The sequence below is a fragment of the Onychomys torridus genome, chromosome 14 (genome assembly GCF_903995425.1).
Source record: "Onychomys torridus chromosome 14, mOncTor1.1, whole genome shotgun sequence".
NCBI classification, from domain to species: domain Eukaryota; kingdom Metazoa; phylum Chordata; class Mammalia; order Rodentia; family Cricetidae; genus Onychomys; species Onychomys torridus.
This window is the reverse complement of record NC_050456.1, coordinates 5,630,162-5,651,464: the sequence shown is the minus strand read 5'-3', so window position 1 is coordinate 5,651,464 and position 21,303 is coordinate 5,630,162. Positions and strand designations below refer to the sequence as shown.

The 21,303-nt window shown below is 40.6% G+C and overlaps 1 protein-coding gene across 1 annotated transcript in view; it reads left to right on the top strand.

The window, feature by feature from the left end:
* The first annotated feature begins 7,156 nt into the window (after positions 1-7,156).
* The window catches only part of Lrrc72 (leucine rich repeat containing 72), a 51,808-nt gene continuing 37,661 nt past the window's right edge, over positions 7,157-21,303 (top strand). The window contains exons 1-3 of the mRNA XM_036205393.1: positions 7,157-7,249; positions 12,344-12,417; positions 17,154-17,223. Of these exons, the coding sequence (XP_036061286.1) occupies positions 7,157-7,249; positions 12,344-12,417; positions 17,154-17,223 (237 nt within the window). The remainder of the gene's footprint in view (positions 7,250-12,343; positions 12,418-17,153; positions 17,224-21,303) is intronic.

Below are 21,303 nucleotides of genomic sequence, written 5' to 3'. Positions count from 1 at the left end.
ATTCGGAGAAATAGTTTTCAGACCACCTACATCTAACATCCACAAAATTACACAACACATTCCTTTTAGTGGGTGTGCTTTTTATAGCAGTCATTCTAGTGACTGAAAAACTGCGAATGGGGGTTTGGCATTTAATTAATTCACAAAATGCAGCTGTACTTCAAACTCTTGGCAGTTGGCCAATAATTTTAATGTAATATTTTTAAAGAGAAAATGCATTAAGAAGTTCCAGCAGGAATATTGTTTAATTTTTCTATTAGTGCTTCATTTGTTGAGAGACACCAATAGTTGTGAGTGTTAGGAAAGTGCACAGAGGTTAGGATCAGTGTGTATAGGATATCTACCTCAGCAGTAACAGGGCAACATGATAACAGTGTAACATGAGATATGCCTCCAAGGAAATGCTACCACATCACCATTCCGACATACCTTGGATATAAAGTAAAAAATCCAAAGCACAGCAGTGTAAACTAAAAGAAAAGTACTTGGGTTTTCATAATCAGCAATAAAAAGGAAGCTTGGCAATGGCCAGTCTTGTTCTCTGGGTGGTAGTGTGCTTTCCTCCCTTGTCAGCTCACTGTGTAGAAAGAAATATGGTTGACAGAAGCGTCTAGGTTCATATACTATTAGCACCATGAAAAGAGTCTAGGAAAAGATTCTGATTGGTCTAATTTGTAAGACCGACCCAAATCTGTGGCTAAGGTTATAAGGTCAAGTGAAATTTAGGTTTCCATCTTTATACCAAAGGCTGTAACTGTGAACATGGGCAGATCATGTTGGCCTCACACAGACCCTATTGTTACCCACTGGCTCTTTAACAAAACTTCTCATCTTATCCATGAGTATAGTACCTATATGAGAAATAATTATTTAGAAAAATAGTCTTACAAACATCAAGTTATGAAGACAATCTATAGAGTGCAAATCATGTATAAGGGTCCATTGTTCACAAAAATAGCAATTGAAAATGACCATTCATTCTAAAAGGGATATATGTCAACTAGTTATGTACTTAATGGAGAAAAGACGAATTTCCTTCCAATAAAGCTAGTTAACTTGGCTTCCCTAATTCTGATGTACTTGTGAGTGGGTCTCATTCCACCTTGCCATGAACAGCTTTTCTTTTTCCTTCTCTGCTTTCTTCTCTTGCTATTTGCATCCATTAAACTCTTTCATTGTTGTTTGTAAAGATATGTTTGTGTGAGTGGGGGCATGTGTGCTTGTGTGTGTATGTGAATGTGTGTGCATGTGTGCCTCAAGCACATGGAGGCCAGAGAAAGGCAACAGATAGATACCTTAGAGATGGAGTTATCCACATGCATGGGGTGTAACCTGTTAGATGGCTACTGGAATCTGAACCTCAGTTCTCATGGCTGTACCATAGTCTACGTAACCACCAAACTGTCTCTGTAGTCTCTATCCATTCAACTCTTCATGCCTATCAAACTAGCTTAGGAAAAGGGAGAACTGCAGAGAACAGAGAGGAAACAGACGCCCAATGGTAACGAGCCAGGAACACTAAACCAACAAGTTACCCTACCTGCAGCTCCCCATTCTGCATCCCCTATGTTAATATCACATTATTTGGAGATAAATAAAACCATCGTTATGTGTTTTTGGTTGACTGGCTAGTTAGTTTGGAGATCTCATCTGCAGAAGAAAAGGGACAAAGGGACAGGAACATGAAGCCAGGTCATGAGAGGCCAAGGCCATGCATATAATCTCAATTCTGACACTACATGCCATGGCCTCCTTGCAAGGAAAGGCCTGCTTCTCTCTCTTCATGCCTGCTAGGTAACTCTAGGGGTAATTAATCTACCTAGGTTGAATGAGATCATAGGACTACTTGATCTTCACATCAGGGGTGTGGAGTTAGGTTTGTTGGGCTCACAGGATAGTGCTCTAGTGGATCTGCCCATCTTCTCAATCAAATACTAACTCAAGACCTAGCCACGCTGTGCTCCTGTCTCCCGCCCCCCATCATTGTTTCCCCTCTCTCTTTAGTTCTGTCCACATCTTTTTCTCCTTTCTCTTTCATTCGCCTCCCATTCTTTGTTCTCTTTCAACTGGTTTCCCTTATCCTCCTATTGATGTGTGTGTGTGTGTGTGTGTGTGTGTGTGTGTGTGTGTGTGTGTGCATGTCCACAGATGTGTGCTGGGGAATGCTTATGTATGGGGTATGCATGTGAAGGCCAGAGGAAAACCCTGGGTCATTCCTCCATGCTAGTCATCTTTTTTCAGACAGGCATGGAACTCACAAACCAAGCGGGCTGAGCTGGCTGGCCAGTGACACACAGAGATCTTCCTATCTCTGTTTCCACAGTATAAGTGTACTCTATCACTTCTGGCTGCTATTTTCAAAGATGGATTCTGGAGTCACATTCAGGCCCACATGCTTATAAGGCAAATATTTTACTGACTTAGCCACCTGCAAAACACACACACATACACACACACACACACACACACACACACACACACACACTCCTTTTAATGGCCTGTTTCTATGAGGGCCCTTTACAGCTCCTAATTGTAGAAGCAGTGGGTTCTTGTGGCCTTTAGCCTGATTTCTTCTTCTTGAATTTCCATATCACCTGGCAAAGTATAAGGAACTGGGCAAAGCCTAAGGAACTCCTAGTCTATCCTTCCTACCATATTTATAGGAAATGCTGAACATCTTGGCAAATGCACCCTTACTGTGAAAACAGGTCATCTTGCTTTGTTGTAACCACAAATGAATCCATGAAATCAAAATTATTGCCTAAAACTGTAGAAATACTAAATTTAAAGTATAAGAACTTCCCAATGCCTTTACAATATTTATGAAAAAATTGTCTCATTTGAACTATTTTCCAAAATGCAGCGCCTCTAATTAAAATGAGTATTGAGCTTTCCTCTGTCGTTTGCTTTATGCGAACAGGCGGTAATCAAAGCCTTGTGCGCCGAAAGCTGAATGACCCCGGAGAGAACAGCTAACGTGGTAGCTAAGACACTTGGATTACACGAATACTTGAGGTTCTCTCAAATAACAGCAACGTCTTTAAGGATCCGTTTGACTGCCAGTCAACACTAAGAAGAGCAAACACAAGTAAGGCTGTAAGCAGCAGGCCATTGGCTTCTTACTGCTGCTCTTGGAGAGGCTCGCGTTCATACCCACAGGCCCTGGGAGAGTCAGTGCCTTATGGAGGGTCTTGGTCTCACTGTCTGCCTGACCGAATGAATGAGAACAACGAAGGGTGCCAGATTGTCCAAAATCGCTTCCCCATGCAGGGGAAAAAAGATGTTAAGTGGCCAGGGTCTGACCATCTGAGGTCACAGCCTTCCTGGAGTCACAGCCTTCCAGATGCTTCCTGCCACCTTAGAAAGAAAATGAGAGACACAGACACTGTTGCTAAGACTGCTGGATGCCCTATAATATGATATCCATAAAACTGTAAAGTTATTACCAGAATGAAGCTTCATTCAGAAAATTACCTAAATGATTAAAGTATCCATAAGAAAATCTCAGTACCCTCAGATGGTTCAGTTAGAATCTTACACACACACACACACACACACACACACACACACACACACACACTGTGAAATCTATATGTAGATATATCAAAATATGTTGATATATAATGTCTCCAATGACAGAATGATCATGCTTTACCCTGCCCCTCAGTTGTTCTTTAAGTATATGACTCATTTGAAAGCCTTTCATAAAGAGGTGAGATATTTCATAAAGAGGTGTTAATAATATATATCGTGGAAACTGTTTTTCAATTAAAACTCAATTTAGGGTTTTCAAACAGGCATCAGTGAACCGGGCCTTGTGTCCTGGGTTACGTCCCATGCCGGCACCTCCTGCAGGACTACCACCACAGTAATGTGATTAGACAACAGAGGGCAGTCCTCTTCCCTGGCTGCCTGAGGACCACTGCCATCAGGAAATCACAGGATCTGGACTAGGAAGCTCATGACAAAAACCCATAAATCCATCCATACAAAGAGATATGACTGTACAAGGATGTGAAAACCAAGAGACAAGGACCACTGAGAGCATTGTAAAGGTCATCTTCCAATTTGGTCCATTTATCATTGCTGTAGCAAAATATCTGAGGCTAAATAGTGTGTTCTTTAAAACAGAGGTTTATTTGACTCATAGCTTAGGACGCTGGATGTATAATATGAGGTAGCTGTCCTTTTTTGGCTTTTGTTGGGTGTCTTGTGCTGATGGTGCCTTGGCAGGCACATGTATGGGGAGGTCATATCATGAGGTACAAGGCCAAAAACAATTTAAGGGCAGATTCTGTGTTTTACAATAAGTTACTCATGTAGAGAACTACCAGGTCCCAGGAAAACTACCTTAAGTCCTTCTAAGGGCAGTGACCCAAGTCTCCATTAGTGTCCATCTCTCAAAGGTCCCACTGTCTCACCACCAATGACACTAGTACACTAAGCACCAACATTACAACACATGAATCCTTGGGGATGAATCACACATCCAAACAACACCACCCTACCTATATCTCTGTGTGCTTGTATGTGCCCACATATAGATGAATATAGGCACACACATCAAAATACAAATACATCCGTGTACACATGAATATGTGCATACACAGAGGATATATATTTCCAATGTCTGATTAGTTTATCATTGCAGTAAGATGCAGCATCTCTGCTAGCATTGACAAGACTTAGGTAAAACTTTGACAACTCTCACCAAGTCCAGACAGATAAGTGAGGATGGCTAGTTCTACTGACTTCACAAAGTAAATTGCACACTTGAAGTTAATTTTTATAAACTGCATGATTTCACCCTACATATTCTGCAGTTTCAATCAAAAGCACTGACAACCAGGCTTTGGTCCTCTTCATCTGACTCTTCCCCACTCCCATGCATCCATCAATGTACTTCCACCCTGTGTTGTTTCTACTCTTCACTTAGGGATCTGAAATGATGCAGCTGTGCTCTCCTAGGCTCAACAGGTAGGAATGAGTGCCTCCTGCTTAGAAAAATGAGGAATCCTGGACATGGGCTTACCAATCTTAGTGTGACGTCATACTGAATTAGGCACGAGTTTGCAGTTGGAAATTATTTGACCGAGTTTCTGTGTGAAGTTTTGTAGCTCTTTCAGATAACATAGAACTGTTCCTGAGCAAGAATCACTTCCTCTTCCTACAGAGGCAAGCCTTTGGGAATCATATGTGAACACTGAGAAGGAGGAAAGTATGATAGAGAGAAGCAGGGGTGGCTGCTTTCCTGAGAGAATCTGATGAGAACATGTGGACAGTGTCCTCCAGAGCCCTGAGGGCAAAGATGGGTTAAGACTGTGGAGGGAGACCAATGCTGTCCATTGCAGTTCAGAACCAACTACTACCCTCACACCTCAAAAGCTGCAAGCAAGGTCAAAACCCCTCAGGAGATCATCAAGCAGATGACACCATAAGCACAAGGCTTCCTAATCAGAGGACATCATAAACAGGAAAAGGACATAAAATGTGATCGAGATCCATGTCATTCATCATTATCTAAGTCTGCCTAGTAGAAAGTGGGTGTTGATCATTTTTATCTAATAAATGTTTTTTTACTCTTTTAAACATGGAACATGTAAATTGATCATTGGACTTATTTAATAAAACACCCAAGAATTTTTAAGCCATGTGGATTTAATAATAGTCCATCACATGAATAGCTTTTTCCTCATAAACTTTTTACTGCAGAATTCTTCTTTAAATATCAGCATCTCTAAATGTCAACCATCTCCACAATAATTTTCACTGTAAATACTATTTTTGTAGGATAATATAATCAAATAATAAAAATTTTAACAAACTTCTGACTTCTTCATTTTGTTGTTGAAGAAATGTGAGAGCCAGTGACATTAAGTGACTTGAAACTGGCCAACAACTAGTTAATGTCAGAGTTGAGGCTAAGCCCCACATGCCCCAACTTGGTGCACAGGGCCCTTTCTTCTTATCCAAACCCACACGCATGGTATGAGAGAGCTTTCAAATTGGGGTATGCACAGCGCTGCAGGCAATGGCAGAGTGCCAGGGAGGTGAAGCCACAGGATAAACACAGGGTGTTTTGCTTCAGAGTAAATATTACTCAAAGATTTGAGGAGAGTTAGGAGAACCACTTTATTTTTATTAAAACAAGATTGATTATAAAGGAGGCTGCACATTCTAAATGACTTTTTAAGATTTCAAGCTTGTTTCCTCTAGCTATCATCCTAGCATACAGTAGTAAAAGCCTTCTGCTAACCCTGCTAGGGATGCAAACCCACATCTGTGAGAGAGTTCTTATGCCAGTCCCTTCGTTCGCCTCCATCCCTGACACTCTGGGGTTGTTTGCTGTAGCCTCCATGATCACTAAGTAGTAGCATTTTCAAAAGACCACCGTAAGAAGTTATAATGAGAGGCCAGAAAGATGGGTCATCAAACAAGACACTGCAGATGAGAGGGGATCCCAACTGGTTCTGACCCAGCTAGGACACGGCTGCTAAAAACTAAAATCCAGATTAGAAGAGATTTGCCAAAAAAATGCTTATTTACTCTGTTTTGACCCATACAGTCAGAAGGAAGTTTGGGGTTCTGCCAACCTCATTCTCCATCCTAGGTCTGGGTGCATGATGAGGCCTTGGTGCCAGATGTTAGGAGCACCCAAACCTCAGTAACTGAAATAAAAATTTTATGCTATGCTTTAGAGTCAAAATTGATGCAAAATCATAATCCATGAGTAAAATGTCAAGTTTGATATGATAATGAAATCGTATGCTTCTTGGTTTGAGCGGGGTCTGCACCGAGACTCTCAGCGGAGAACTTCCTCACTCCCACAACTGCCATTGGCCTAAGGGATACCTCATTCTGTAAATGAAGCCTGCTGATGTTCATGTATCGACTCTGAAATTATTGCTGGGCGCTGCTTTCTCTGGCATAGCAGACCCCACTGCACGCCACGGCCTGCACTTTCGCTGAAGAGGGAGAGGTCACGGAAGGTGTTGTGATGTACCGCGTAAACGTCATAGAAGTCAGAGTTTGGCTTCGGATCTTGCCTGATTTGCATAGGCCTTTACTTAAAGGACGGCGATGGTGGGAAGGAAGCAGTGAAGCCTCAACCCAGCCTGGTGTACTATTGGTGCCCCTCACTGCCATAATTTTCCTGATGTCCAGAGAACAGAAGTCTGCCTCGCTACTCATCTTCCCATGCTCCAACCTCCGGAAGACGTCAAAAAGTGCTCCGCTGAGCAGTCTCCAGGTAAAAGGCACCTCCCTTACCAGATCGACAGCCTGGGTGCAGGGTTGGGTTGGGGGAGGAAAGGGTCTAACACAATGCCTTGCTCTCCTGGAGGCCACTCCTGGGGTCTTGGTAAGGGGGATTTTGCAGTACTAAACTCCACTGGGTCCCCTTAGCTAAGCCTCAGGGTTGGTGAACACTAGGGATACACACTAATCCTAACTTGGGCTGTGTTGCACGGGGGTGCAGGAATTATGTTTCTTTCAGGAGATTTTAGTGCAATATTTAATCATTCGGCGATTATAAAACATTACCTTCCCGTACTAAATTCTGAGAGTGGGTAGTGGAGAAAGCTGCTGTGTGGAACCACCCCATCGCACATCGGGCTACTGAAATTGTTCCCAAATTCAACATCGTTCCTGAATAACAGCAACTCCCACTGGGTACAATACTGCAGACATAAATTCTACCTTCTTACAATCCCCACCTGGGCTCATCCTGTGCCGATGGTTTTCTCCATCTTTGTGTTCTTTCCCTCCTTGGACCTTTCTCATGAACTTACACCTTGCCATGACCTTACACGTGTCCTTTAATCTCCTTTGGGTTGGTATGACTCACCAGGTCTGTGGACTTTCCCTTAAGTTTCTGATGGGATCCACATTATTTCACACTCAGTTTTCTTCTGGGCACCTTGACCTGTAGTGTATGTTTCATCGAGGCCGAAAGCTCAGGCCTTTCTCAGCTGGCTACATGTTCCTTCCAGGCACTTTCTCCTCACCATGGGAGCAAAGGTAACACTATCATAGCATGGCACCATCCTGCCATTGCCTGTGTCTTCCCGTTGGCCCTACTGTCTGCCTTTGCCTGGATTCTCTAGCCTCACACCATCTGATATTATCCATTGCTCACTCTCCTTCTCTGTCACCCAGTCATTCTTGATTTCCCAGAGGTGACCTTGCTCCATGCCTGTACCTCTCTCTGCACCCTAGGCTATCACACACTGCTGCTAGAGACATCTTCCAGAAGCTTGTCACATCCTTTCTCCAGTTCAAAGACTATGTAAGATGTGCATAGCATCCCAGTGTTAAGTCCAAAGTCACATTTCCCAGCAGTTAATAAGCCCATACTTTAGGTACCAACAAGAGAAGGACACCAGGGGAGGAACAGAAACAAACCTTTGAAATAACTTCACAGGGCACAGTGTTAAAGGCATCAGTGTGACTGTCGTGTGAGGAAGGAGACCATCGCTAGACGTTCTTACTTGGATTGTACAATGTAGTTAGTTTGTACAAATACATGTGTATTTTCTTCAAGTTATTTTCTTTCAGTTACTTTTAAGTGTGGCCTTCCGTTATACTTATTGAAGGCTATTAAAGCATTTGGGCACTAATTAAGTGCACAAATCTTAATTAAATTCCAAATCTAAATTTCGAAGTTAGCCCTCGTGATATGATTCCCAAACACCTTTCTTATTCCCCAGCTGCTTTCCCCTGCCTTTCCTCCGCGCTCAAGGCTGCGGCTTCCTTGCACTGTTCATCTTTGGTGTCCTCTGAGTATCAACCCTTTCTTCCATCAAAATCCCGGTTCTTTTCTTGGTACTCTTTAAGCCTCTTGGTCCTGCTCTGAAACCCCATCACCCAAAGGAACAGGAACCTGTCATTCCTCTGCCTTTGCCACATTCTGTCTCTCCTTTCTTAGCCCTTAACATGTGCCACCTGTGTCTAGCTAGTTGTCCCTGACAGTCTCCCACTAAGGTTTTACTCATCGACATCAGGCATCTCACTGAATTTATCCGTAGCTTTACCAAGTAAGCTTACAGACTAGTCACACCCCAAACTAAGCAGTCAGCAGTTTTGGTTTTGGTTGGTGGCTGGGAGATTGTGTTTGGATCTACTGTTTTAAAAATATTCCTTTTAAAGAATGCCTACCATGTCTGTCCCGTCATAGAAAATGACATGAAAATTCCCCAGGAAAAGTGAGCAGAATCGCCACATCATCTCCACATCTTTACCTCCGTGAAGTAAAAGGGCAGCTTGCACGGTCTTTGTACATCCACAGTCCTAGTGGCAATACCTGAAGGCACACCAACCCACTTGTCTATTTACTTAAGTATATAGACACCGTGGAATGCGACCGAGCTTTACAAAGTGAATTTCTGATACATACTACCACATAAAAATTAAGAACAGTCTATTGACTGAAATTAACCAGCCACCCATGGCCAAGTGCTGCAGAGGTCAGCTTACACAAGGTCACAGAAGCCGGAAGCAGTGCCTGCCTGCCATGGCTTGGGGGCGAGGTGGGGGAGGTACCTGTGAAGGGTGAAGGGAAGGTTCTAGAAGAAGACAGTGCTGGTGGTTATGTAAACACAACAACTAGAGGACATCCCTGATTCTGCAGAGCTATAAATCTGAAAATGGCAAAAGTGATAAAATGTGTATGTCTGTTACCACAATACAAAATCATCAGGAAAGGATGTTGGAAGTCCTCTTAAATGAAGGGCCATGTGCACCGCCAGTGAAGTGAGGGAGGGGCTGCTGCTGCCTACCATGTCTCAATGAAACCAGAAACTTCAACTTCGCTGCACATTTTTGTGGTACTTTGATATTCAAACTTTATGCTGGAGTCATATAAAATTACTTGATGAAAAGAAACATGCCATGATAAAAAATTGTTATAAGTGATTAATTGTGCCAGTGATTTCCAACTTAGGGTTATATTTGCAAGTTTTCTATTCCTCTCTTGCTTTTCTAAAATTTTTTAAACCTTAAATATTTCTTCTGTGGCTAAACTTTTGAAAATGCATAATACTTTCTGATTATCATGTTAATACATATTTATTATGAATATTTAAACACTTGAAATGCATTGCCTTGAGCTAGGCACTATAGAATTGTCAACAGCCCCAGCTCCTCAGGAAGCTGAGATGAATCACCAGACCCTATCTCAACACACACACACACACACACACACACACACACTTACATTTATTTTTTATATAGCATACATACATTCATATATAATATATATTCTAGAAAGTAAAACTTCATGACTACATGAGTCTTTTGTTTTCAGTTTGGAGTATGTACATTGTACATGTAATTAATTTTTTAAAAGAAAACAGACATTGTGGACTTAAACAAATTATATCAGCAATAACTTTTTACTTAAAAACGTATGTCTAGATATCCATTTCTCTTATTGGTCTCCAGAGAAACAGAGTCCCTAAAATGCATAAGTGTACAGACAGATTTACTAGGAGGGATTGGCTCACCTGGGCAGGAAGGACTGGGCCTCACAGAACTGTTGTCTGCAAGCTGGAGGTTTGAGAAAGGACTTGGTTCCAGTGGCTGACAACCGGGAGTAATGGAGAGAGCCATAAGTGTCCAGTTCCATCAGTGAAAGCAAATGTGCACAGCTCTGGCTTTCTGTTCTGTTCTCAGTACTCGGTGGACTGGGTGACGCGCACATCACTGAGAATCCATTCTTTGTCCAGGCTGCCAGTTTAAACGCCATCCTCTTCTGGAGACACTCACCAACTCTCACAGATAATGCTGTACCAACTCCCTGGGCATCTCTTAATCTAGTCAAGTTAAAGCGCAAAATTGACCAGCATACCCTTCTCTGTATGTTTAAACTACTATACAACTATTCCCCTGTGAGGCCACATCTTAATCTATATTCTAATTATTGGGACTATTTCATAGCCACAGAGAAGTATGTTGAAATTAACAATAAGACATTTCTCTGTGTGAACTGTTTCTGAGTAACAATGGCTAGGTGAAGTTAAAAGCGTGACTTTATAACTTTAGAATTATAAATTTTAAATGTTAAAACTTGAACAGAATAAAAATTTCATTCTACTTTGGCCTTCAGTCACTTTGCAGTGTTGAGATAGACTGTGCATACAGCAGGCTGAGAATTTAGATGTTTAAGCCTAAATACGCAGGTGACAGCACCTAAGCCTGACTCACTGAGTTTTTCCGAGATTTGGTGTGTGTAAATGTAAACTATAATCCAGCTATTGGAAGGCCTGAGCCCAAGCCTATAAATTCTCCAAGGCCCCTAGATTCAGCTTGTTTGAGAGAGAATCGAGGGAAGGGAGGAACGGTAAGTTTTCAGTCACCCTCCTTCACTAGGATATTTACCTTTCTTGGGTCTTTGAGAATTTATTCATCCCACCGGCTCTAACTTCTTCAAGTGCCCTGTTACATAGTAAATCCACTCTCAAAACCTTGTAAATCACTTCCTGACTGCAGTCTTACCTCCCACAGCAAATCCCCACAGGAAAGCTTTGATTGTTTTGATTCTGATAGTTATGATGTTTGTGGGCCCCAGAAGTGCACCAGTGACCCCTTCACTTTGGTTGATTGTTTTGATTCTGATAGTTATGATGTTTGTGGGCCCCAGAAGTACACCGGTGACCCTCTCACTTTGGGTGTGTCTTGTTAGCTCTACTCTTGAATGGCCAGTTTTTCCATGTTGCTCTCAATCAAGTGTTCATTTGGTGATTATTAAAAAAAAAAAACTGCAAAGGACATTATAGATGCTGCTGGATCTGTACTTTTAAAATTAAAGCCTGTGTCAATAAAATGTAAAGTGTATTAATTTACTCAGAGAAAAATGGCATTTATTGATTTGTTTGATGCTTGTTGAGAACTTACTGGTCCTGAATATATTGAAAATATACATTGTATTTTACTCCATCTACCTCCACCCTGGCTCTAGGTGTTTTCTATAAATACAGAACCCTGTCAAACACTAATTCTTCATTTACGAAGAAACATTCAAAAATAATTGCTAAAGAACCAAAATACTCTCCCTCGAAGAAAACTAACAACTTAATCGTGGTGTGCATACACACATACGCATTTTTTTTCTTTCTAGTTAAAAGTTATTTACACATCTGTGCCTAGGGTTAAAAATAATGAGATTCAACCACAAAGATGAGTAAGTAATATATAATTGTGGTGTTGGAATTTATCAATTTAGAGTGGTGGCCTCCGTATTTGCCTTTCTTTTGATCTTCTCATAGACATATTGTTATTGACTGCAAATGTCTCAGTATTTTTGCTCATTGGAATGTGGTTTGACAGATTAATTATATGTTATCAGGCAGTTGAAGATCAGCTAAAGATATGTGGCCACCAGAGGGATGCTGATGTCTTTGAGCTGTTCCTCTCTAAAAAGTAAGTGTGCTTTTTGGAAAAACACAGAGGAATATCATCTTATAATCTTTTATAAAGGCAAATGGTTTTTGTTTTTCATTATCCCTTCTTCAAGGACTAGGTAGGTGACCACAGTCTAATTACTTTACCACCTATGAGAGTTTACTGCTTATGCTGGAGAGGCAAGACATTGAAAAGGAAAAAAAAAACTGGTATCTTTGCCAGGCTAACTCATGATGATCTTGGGATGTTAAGGAACTTTCCTGCTACAATTATTACATTTAAAAACAAATAGAACATCAGTTAAATATTAATTTTAGGAAAACAATGAATATTATTTTTAGTATCATTATGTCCCAGACAATATTTGTTATTTCTCAAAAACTACAAATATTAACTTGATACTTTTTTACTTCATTAAGCAATTCTACTCTTGTACAATAATACAACCTTATTACAGCATGGCTGTGACATGTAGGAGAGTTAGAAACTAAAGAGAGATCTGGCACATAGTAGGCACTCAGTTACCATTAGTACAATTAATATTATTACTATTGTTATGCATGGCCCATTCTCATATTACAAAAGCTGCTATTGTACTATAACCCCTAAAACCACTTATATTAATTTTGTTAGAAAGTAGAAAAAACTCTACCTTTACATTGAAGAGGTGTTCTATAAAACACAGTAATCCTAGTGTCTGCAACACACCCCAGGTAGAAGAGAGAGAGGAAGTGTTGCATATGGTTGAACTCTGACCACACTGTATTTCCACCTGCCAATAAGCAACACTTGGTTGGCCACTGTGTACATTTTAATAGCAATAACATTGCTTTGATTCACATGCATCCCCCAAAACCCATATATTAGAAACCAAATCCCTAATGCAGCAGTGTTGAGAAGCAAGACCATTGAAAGTTGATTGGGCCATGAGAGCTCTGCATTTCACTCATGGATTAATGGTGTTGTGACCAAAGCAGGCTCATTGTTTCAGGAGTTTATTCCTGATGGAAGTGAGTTTGCTCCCCTGCTCACACACATCTTTATCATGCCATCATGTCATCAGCAAGAAGGCCACTCCAACAGAGGATGCTGCCCATCATAAGCATGGGTAGATAAAAAGGATAGCATTAAAACACTAGAAAAAATTAGAAATATCGACCCTTGATGGCAAGTGATTAGTAGTTTTCTTAAATGAAAGACAACAGAGCAGGGGCAAAACACTATTTCATAGTCTACGTGCATAAACCAGGTGAGCTGGGCACTTCACTTAAGTCCCAGTTGCCTTTGGAATGACGGTGCCTTATCAATGTCTCTTGGTAACTTATCAGCACAAGTCATAGCATCATTAGTAAATCATTAGATTTACATCTCATGGTCTTGATTGGCCTCACCTTAAAATATGATAACTTATTATTGACGTAGGACAGGCTTGTGTGCAGAAAAACATGCCCAGCTTGAAAGTGCTTTTTTAAAAAAAAAGAATCGTTGTTGCATTATGTAATAGTCAGATTTTCCACACTGATATTATTACTATAAGAAATCGGATAAGGATGGCTAGACTCATTGATACTGTACTAATGAATTAAAATTTATGGGATGTTCCCAAAGTGAAGCTCCAGATCTTTATGCTTCTCAGTAGGGGTTGTTTTTGTCACGTAATAGGGAAGTTGAAGTTAACAGCTTACCATCCCTGACTGTGAAATAGTCAGGCTGCCTCATGTTCTAGGGCCTCCTTCCTAGAAAAAAGCTGCCAGCCACAAAGAGAAGAATGGGGCTGTGCACTCCCCATTGAAGTTTTCTTTGGAGAAAGATGGTGTTTGTTGTTATATCAGGGAAATTGTGTGTGGGAGGGTCTATAAATCCAAAGACAATGGAGAAGAAAAATAGAGAAAGAAGAGAGAAGATGCTCTTTGTAGAAAAAAAGTTAATAGATGTAAGAAGAATTAGTGCATGAGGGAAAAAAAACATTTTGCAATCCCAAATCAGGTGGGGTCAAACAACTGAAGGCAGTGTTGTTGTGGGGAGCGAGATTTTCACGTGGAGACAGAGTTGGGCTCCATATGTTATCTTTTTAGTATAAAATCTGCACTCCTACAATAGACACCTACCAGATCTTAAACAAATAACAGCTTAATTTTACCAGAAGTGGGACAAGCTGACATCATTTACCTTCTGATGTGACATAGAATTTCCACGAATGTCATTAAAAGGTGGTATATCTGGAATATAACTGTTGGGATAAGGTAAGTCAAGAATGAGGGGCATTCTGCTGGTTAGTTGTCTAGGACGTTTCAAAATGTAAATATGTTAATGGAGAAGACTTTGGCAAAATAAACTTAAAATGACTGCAGTTATAGCAACTGAATATAATATGTGAATATGATGAGATAAGGCATGAACTATGAAAGTAGTATATAAATGTATGTGAGTAGGAGGTGTGAATAACTTATTTGATGCTTACTTTGCTGAATTAAACTAAATCTCCTTAGGTGTGATAGTGAGTGGTATTATGAGTTGCAGAAAAAATATTTTAATTTTAATTTGGAAGCTATGGATATTGAGCTATTTATGAATGAGATCCCTACAATAATAAGTCTTATTTTCAAATGATTCCAAGAAAATTACACACACGCACACACACACACACACACGCACACGCACATGCATACACACACACACGATAGAGTAAGGGAAACGTAGCAACATATTTTTTAAAGTTGGTGGGCTAAGGAGATGGCTTAGCAGTTAAGAGTGCATACTATTCTTGCAGAGGGCCTGAATTCAGTTTTCAGTTACCATGTCAGACAGCTCACAACAAATAAAACAAGTCTTCATGCACTTCAGAAACAGAGCCCATAAAATCCTGAGCTGAAACCCCCTAAGTACCAGAAGTACCAAAAGGCACCATGCATGATTCCAAAGGAGGGAGGCAACCTATCGTCCTACCCAAATATGACGCCTATGAACCACTCAACAGTTGGCATTGAATGATAACCCTAAGGGTACAGTAGGGGCATGTTTACCTTGATGGTAACCACAGCTCTCTAATTGGACTTAAAATGGGAAATCATGCCTGGTACTGGAAACCTAACTAACTACTCAGTGCTAATGAAGTCATAATTATTGGAGAAGAATTTACAACCTCTGATTTACTAAACCAGCATAATCCCTAACAACAATCTATAAATATTTGTTGTCCTCAGACCCACAGATAAGTGGAGTCCTCACCTCTTATCCAGGAAACTTCTCTTAGCAACTGATAGAGACCACTACAGAAAAATACAAACAATTAAAATTCAGCATTGTGGAGCTCAATCCCACTGGATACATGTACAAAACATTCCCACACCTAAGGCTCAGGGAATATTATGGAAGGGGTAGGAGGATTGTAATAGCCAGAGAATCCGGAAGTCTGCTGTGAGATTGTGTCCCTTAATAACATTATATATATATATATATATATATATATATATATATATATATATATATATGTGTGTGTGTGAGAGAGAGAGAGATCTTATACATGTGCAATGACAGGTACTGAAAAAGAGGCTATGCATTTGAAAGAGGGGGGGAAGTATTTAAGGGGGCTTGGAGGGACAAAGGGAAGGGAGAAATGTCATAATTTCAAAATAAAAATAGTCTTAAAAATAACTATGAAAATATGTAACTGTCTATTGTACGCCCCCTTCTTAGACTGAAATATTCCTATATAAAAAGCAGCAAGGAAGGTTTGTTTTGTTTAGAAATATCATTTACATGCTTTATCAGGCATGATGGTTCACCTCTGCAATCTTACCTATTCAGAAGTCTGAGGCAGGAGGATTGCAGGTTTAAGGCTAGCCTGGTGTACACAGGAAGATTTTGTCTCATAAAAATCAGAAAAAAATTAGTTCCTTGGAGTTTCATGACAAAAAATTAAATATGAGCAGCTAGGAGTTGTACATCCCGCAATCCCAGCACTTGGAAGGTCAAGGAGAGAGGACTGAGGGTTTGAGTCTCACTTGGGCTACAGACAGGTTTTAAAGTTTAAAAAAAAGTTGTGAGAGACATTGCCATGAATAAGTTAATATATGCAATGCAGTAGTAGTATAATACTACTAGTATTTAAGTAAGTGCTCTGCATACTATGTATTGTACAAGATTTGAAGAGGAAAGCCACATGTATGCTTAAATGCTTGGTATCTACAATTTCTACTCTAAGAATTCAAAGGAGATCTGAAAACTCCAAATGGCCACCTTTCCTCAGAGATGGCACTCCCTGTGGATAACTCGTCTGCTCGGTCCACATCTGTGGTGTGAGCACATCAGATAATGGCCAAGGCTACTCCGATGGTCAAGAGTCCCAACAGTTCAAGGGTGGGTAACAGCAACCAGGAGATCACTGAGCAACAAAGCTTCCTTCTCAGCACCTGTCTCCAGGTGCCCTACCATGCTCATCTCATAGATCATGTCTGGCCACAACAGGACCAGTGTCCAGTGTCCACCTCATTTTTTCTCCCTTCTCAATCCCCAGTGCAATGTTTTGAAATGAACTGTAATAATGAGATATAAATTTCAGCTAATGAACTTTATTGGTAACACAAGCTTAATCCAAATGATGGAATTTTTGAAATTAGAGGTTAAGTGTGCCAACGATTCTGAAAGGATAGAGAGGCCTTGCCAGTTCCTCCCAAGCCATGTGAGTAGTATGGCCAGCCTTACCAGTAAGCAAATGAATTGTTGCTATTATTCATGGTTTTTTTTCTTTCCAGGGACCTGACTGAGGTTATTGATCTTTCTAGATTTAAAAATTTAAAATATTTATGGCTCCATCATAATAAGGTAATGTTATGTTTTATCTTTAAGTTATTTAAATGTCTTTATTTCATGCTTTAATGGAGCTAATATTTAGAATATTAAGTGTTATTTACAAACAAACACACACACAAATGTGTGTGTGTGTGCGTGTGTGTGTGTGTGTGTGTGTGTGTGTGTATGTATGTATATAATACAGAGATATCAGGGACCTATCAGACATATGTACATCTGGTATATTGAATAAAACAATGTGTGAGATTCTATCAGACCACAGTTTTATTTCTGCCTCCCAAGTTTTGTGAAAGAAAGCATGTGTACATGCATGCATGCGCATAGGCATGGAAACACACATATACCCTGCCTTGATGAGAAGAAATTTATGTCTCATTGTTGACGAATTTATTGTAATCTCATTTTAAAACATTTTACCAGGAGTTGGCATGACCATAGATGGCCATCTGTTTTCTTTGTTAACTATGGGGACAGAGATGGCCATTTTCTTTCCTCTTCACCTCTACTCGAGTCTTCTCTAGGTTCGGTATGGTGGCCAGTGTCTTTACCCATGTCTCCAGCTAGGTTTGGTGTGCACTGAGGCGTTGTGGAGGTTAAGGAAAGGCAAGGGAGAAACAGTTCTTTGCTTTGTATCCACTGGTGCTATTAGGTTTTCCAGATTGGCTCTTGAGTCTGGGGATCATCTGGAAGCTTCCCTGCTAGGTCTTTTGTGACATTTTCCATACACCATGACCCTCAACGTCTCCTGTGTTTAGGGCCTGGTGGCCAGCCTATGGTGCTAATAATAAGGTGATGGGAGGAGGTGAGGCCCAGTGGAAGTCTCATCGTACCGTTGTGGGGCCACCGGAACAGTGGCCTCTTCCTCTCTGCTGGCTTTCCGGATGTCATGCTGTATGCTCCTCCTGCAGTGTTCTGTCTATCAGCCTAAGTCCAGCTAGACTAAAAACAGAATGAAAACTCTGAAACTCGGAGCTGAAATACATTCTTGCTCTTTTCAAGTTGATTTTCTCGAGTATTTGGACATGGCAACTGAAAGCTAACTGCCCTGCAGTACTGGTTCTCTCCACTTGCTGTTCCTGACCACACCTTTATCTAAACGCTACTCTCGTCTTTAGCTCTGTAATTGTTTCTTTTACTTACATACGCCTCTATCTTAAAATACATTCAGCATGGTTTCCTATCACCATCTCAATGTTTTGTGATTTACACTGAGAACCTTGAGCAGACCCGCTTTTCACATGTGCGCTCATACTCAACTCCCCAGATGCAAATGTCTATGTCTTTTAGTTGGAGGAAAAGGGTGTCAGTACACCCAACTGTTAGTGAAATGAAGTTAGCTTCATCAGGAAGCATCAGACACCAAACCACCATGTCTCCAACTTTAGGGAACAGTTCTCCAGGTCAGAAAGATGGTCTACAAAACTTGCATTAGAGGCTGTGGTTTAGAAGTAAGTGATCCCACCCTGCCCTCACAGTAATGGCCTCAGTGTGGGGCTCGCAACTCATGCCAAGCAAAAGAACAGAATCAACTAACACTCAGACCCAAACAGTAATTACAGTTAACTAGTCGGAAGATGCCTTTCAGCTTTTAGTGTGGCTTTCCAACAGACTGCCTTTGTTCACTGTACACTGATAACTCAATCTTAGCGTTTTTAATTTAGATTTCCAAACACCAGCAGTCACAAGGATAGTAATCTTTTCCCAACAGTGGGCTTCCTTTGTGCAGAAGTCTATATTCACAGCACTGAATCTTTAAACAGCTATGTTTATGAAAACATTTCAGTATGTCAACTGGGTGGAAATGGAAAATAAAATTGCTTTCAGTATTAACTATAAGCATCAGACTGTCTCTTAATCTTGAAGTAATTTCTAGGAAGAAAAAAATACCTTCAAGGCTCAGGCAACTAACAACTGAAATGGAAAGAACACACACCACTTAAGGGTATTAAAATTCAAAACTCTTCTAAACACCCTGCCAGAAATTATTCTGGGTCATAGCACATGACCTCTGATTAAAACAAGATGGAATTCATCAGGCTTGGCAACAGTGGCTCATCTTTGTTTGCAATGTGGCTCCTTGCGATGGTCACTTTTGAAAGGCAGACATGTACAAATGTTGCCCTATGTCTAAGGGAAGGGACATGATTTAGGGACTTTGTGGTGTTTCTTGGCTTTCTGTGAGTGGGTAGTGTCTGACCTCCAGCCACCCACTGAATTTTCATACAGTTAACCTACAGCGGCCTTATGCAGAAAGGAGTACCTATCAACACCTTCTTTTTAAGGGCAGAGTGGGAGGCAGGAAGATACTGAGTCCTTTTCTTTTGATTTTGTTATGTGCAATGAACTGTGTTCTTTTTAAAATCTTCACTTGCTTTTTCTCAAAGGAACACATTAACGTAGTTTGTATAAGGTAGAAAGGTGAACCCTCCTGACACATTTTAAGTGCTCCTGGGATTGGTGAATGAGCTAAGTTAGCATGAATTTTTTTACTGGTTGATGATTGACTGGGTATCCATATTGAAGAAATATGAGAGATGTCCTTCAGATTTATTTGTGCAATAAGCTTGGGTATATGAAGTTACTCATTTGGAAACATCTTACCTTTTTCCAGAAAATAATTACAAGAAACCAACCGTACTGGAATATAAGAGCTACTAATAAACAAAATGACTGTACAAGTCCCACATAGTTAGTGTGCTTATGATGTGTGTCTTATGGGGCAACATTAACTCTAATATGGTTGTCAACTTCGTTGACTTATAGTTTGCCAAATGTTTAAAACATAAAAAAGAAAATCAACACAAACAATAAACATAAAGCTCACTGCATAGCTGTGAAATCCATGGATATGAATGGTGTATACCAAGATTTTACTTTTTAAAGGGTTTATTTTACATATTTAGGTCTGTGTGTCACATGTATGCAGTGCCTGCAGAGGCCAGAAGAGGGCATCAGATACTCTGGAACAGAAGTTACAGAGGATGTGAGCTGCCATAGGGGAGCTGGGAATCCAATCCATGATCTCAAAAAGAGCAGCTTATTAAGAAAAATAAGCTAGGTTCAGAAAGACAAATACTACATGTTTTCACTCATGTACAGATTGTGAGGTGTGTGTGTGTGTGTGTGTGTGTGTGTGTGTGTGTGTGTGTGTGTAGTGGATGTTTTTAGATCACAAGCTAGAGAGGAAATCATAAGAAGGAAGGGAGAGATGTTAAGGGAACTGGAGAACAGAAAGTAAAGGGATCCACATCATAAAGCAGAGAGGGGAACAAGACTGGAGAGAGGCAGGGGCCAGCTGCAGAGGGAGAGCAGGGAAGGGCAGGCAGAGGAGTGTGTTAGAATGAAGTCTAAGTCTTCTTCGTCAGGGTCTCTATTGCTGTGATGACCACCATGACCAAAGCAACCTGGGGAGGAAAGAGTTTGTTCAGCTTACACTTTCACATCACAGTCTATCATGAGAGGAAGTCAAGACAGGAACTCAACTCATTACAGCAGGATCTTAAGAAGACATTTTCTCAGTTGAGGTTCCCTCCTTTCAGATAACTCTAGCTGTGTCAAGTTGACATAAAACAAGCCAGCACAGTATGATAACACACATGTGCAAAGATGGCTTGATGAAACCCTTTACTTGTCACGCTGACTTAAAAATAATTTAAATAATTAAATTTTTAAAAGTCTCCTCTAAATACATAAAATTCTATTTTAAGAAATACTGGTATTTCAAACATAAATAACTTGGTTTGTACACAAATGTAGGGTTTCTGAGACTCACCATGGTTGTTCAGCCACTGGTCTGGGAGTCTTGCTCCTGGAGTTTCTCAGCCATGATGCTACTGACTTTCTGAGCTGGTGGATGATGAGAGGTGGCCATCTTAAGACATTAAGCAGCATCCATGGCCTCTGTCCATTGGTTTCTAGGATATTCCCTGCCAGGAATTAAAACCCAAACTGCTTCCACATCCTCAGTTACTTCTTGGGGCCAGGAAAGGAATTGCCTCCCTCACAAAGAATTACTCAATATGACAAAAAACAAAAAACAAAAACAAACAAACAAACAATGGCCTGTGAAACCTAAATGCAAACCAGCCATGC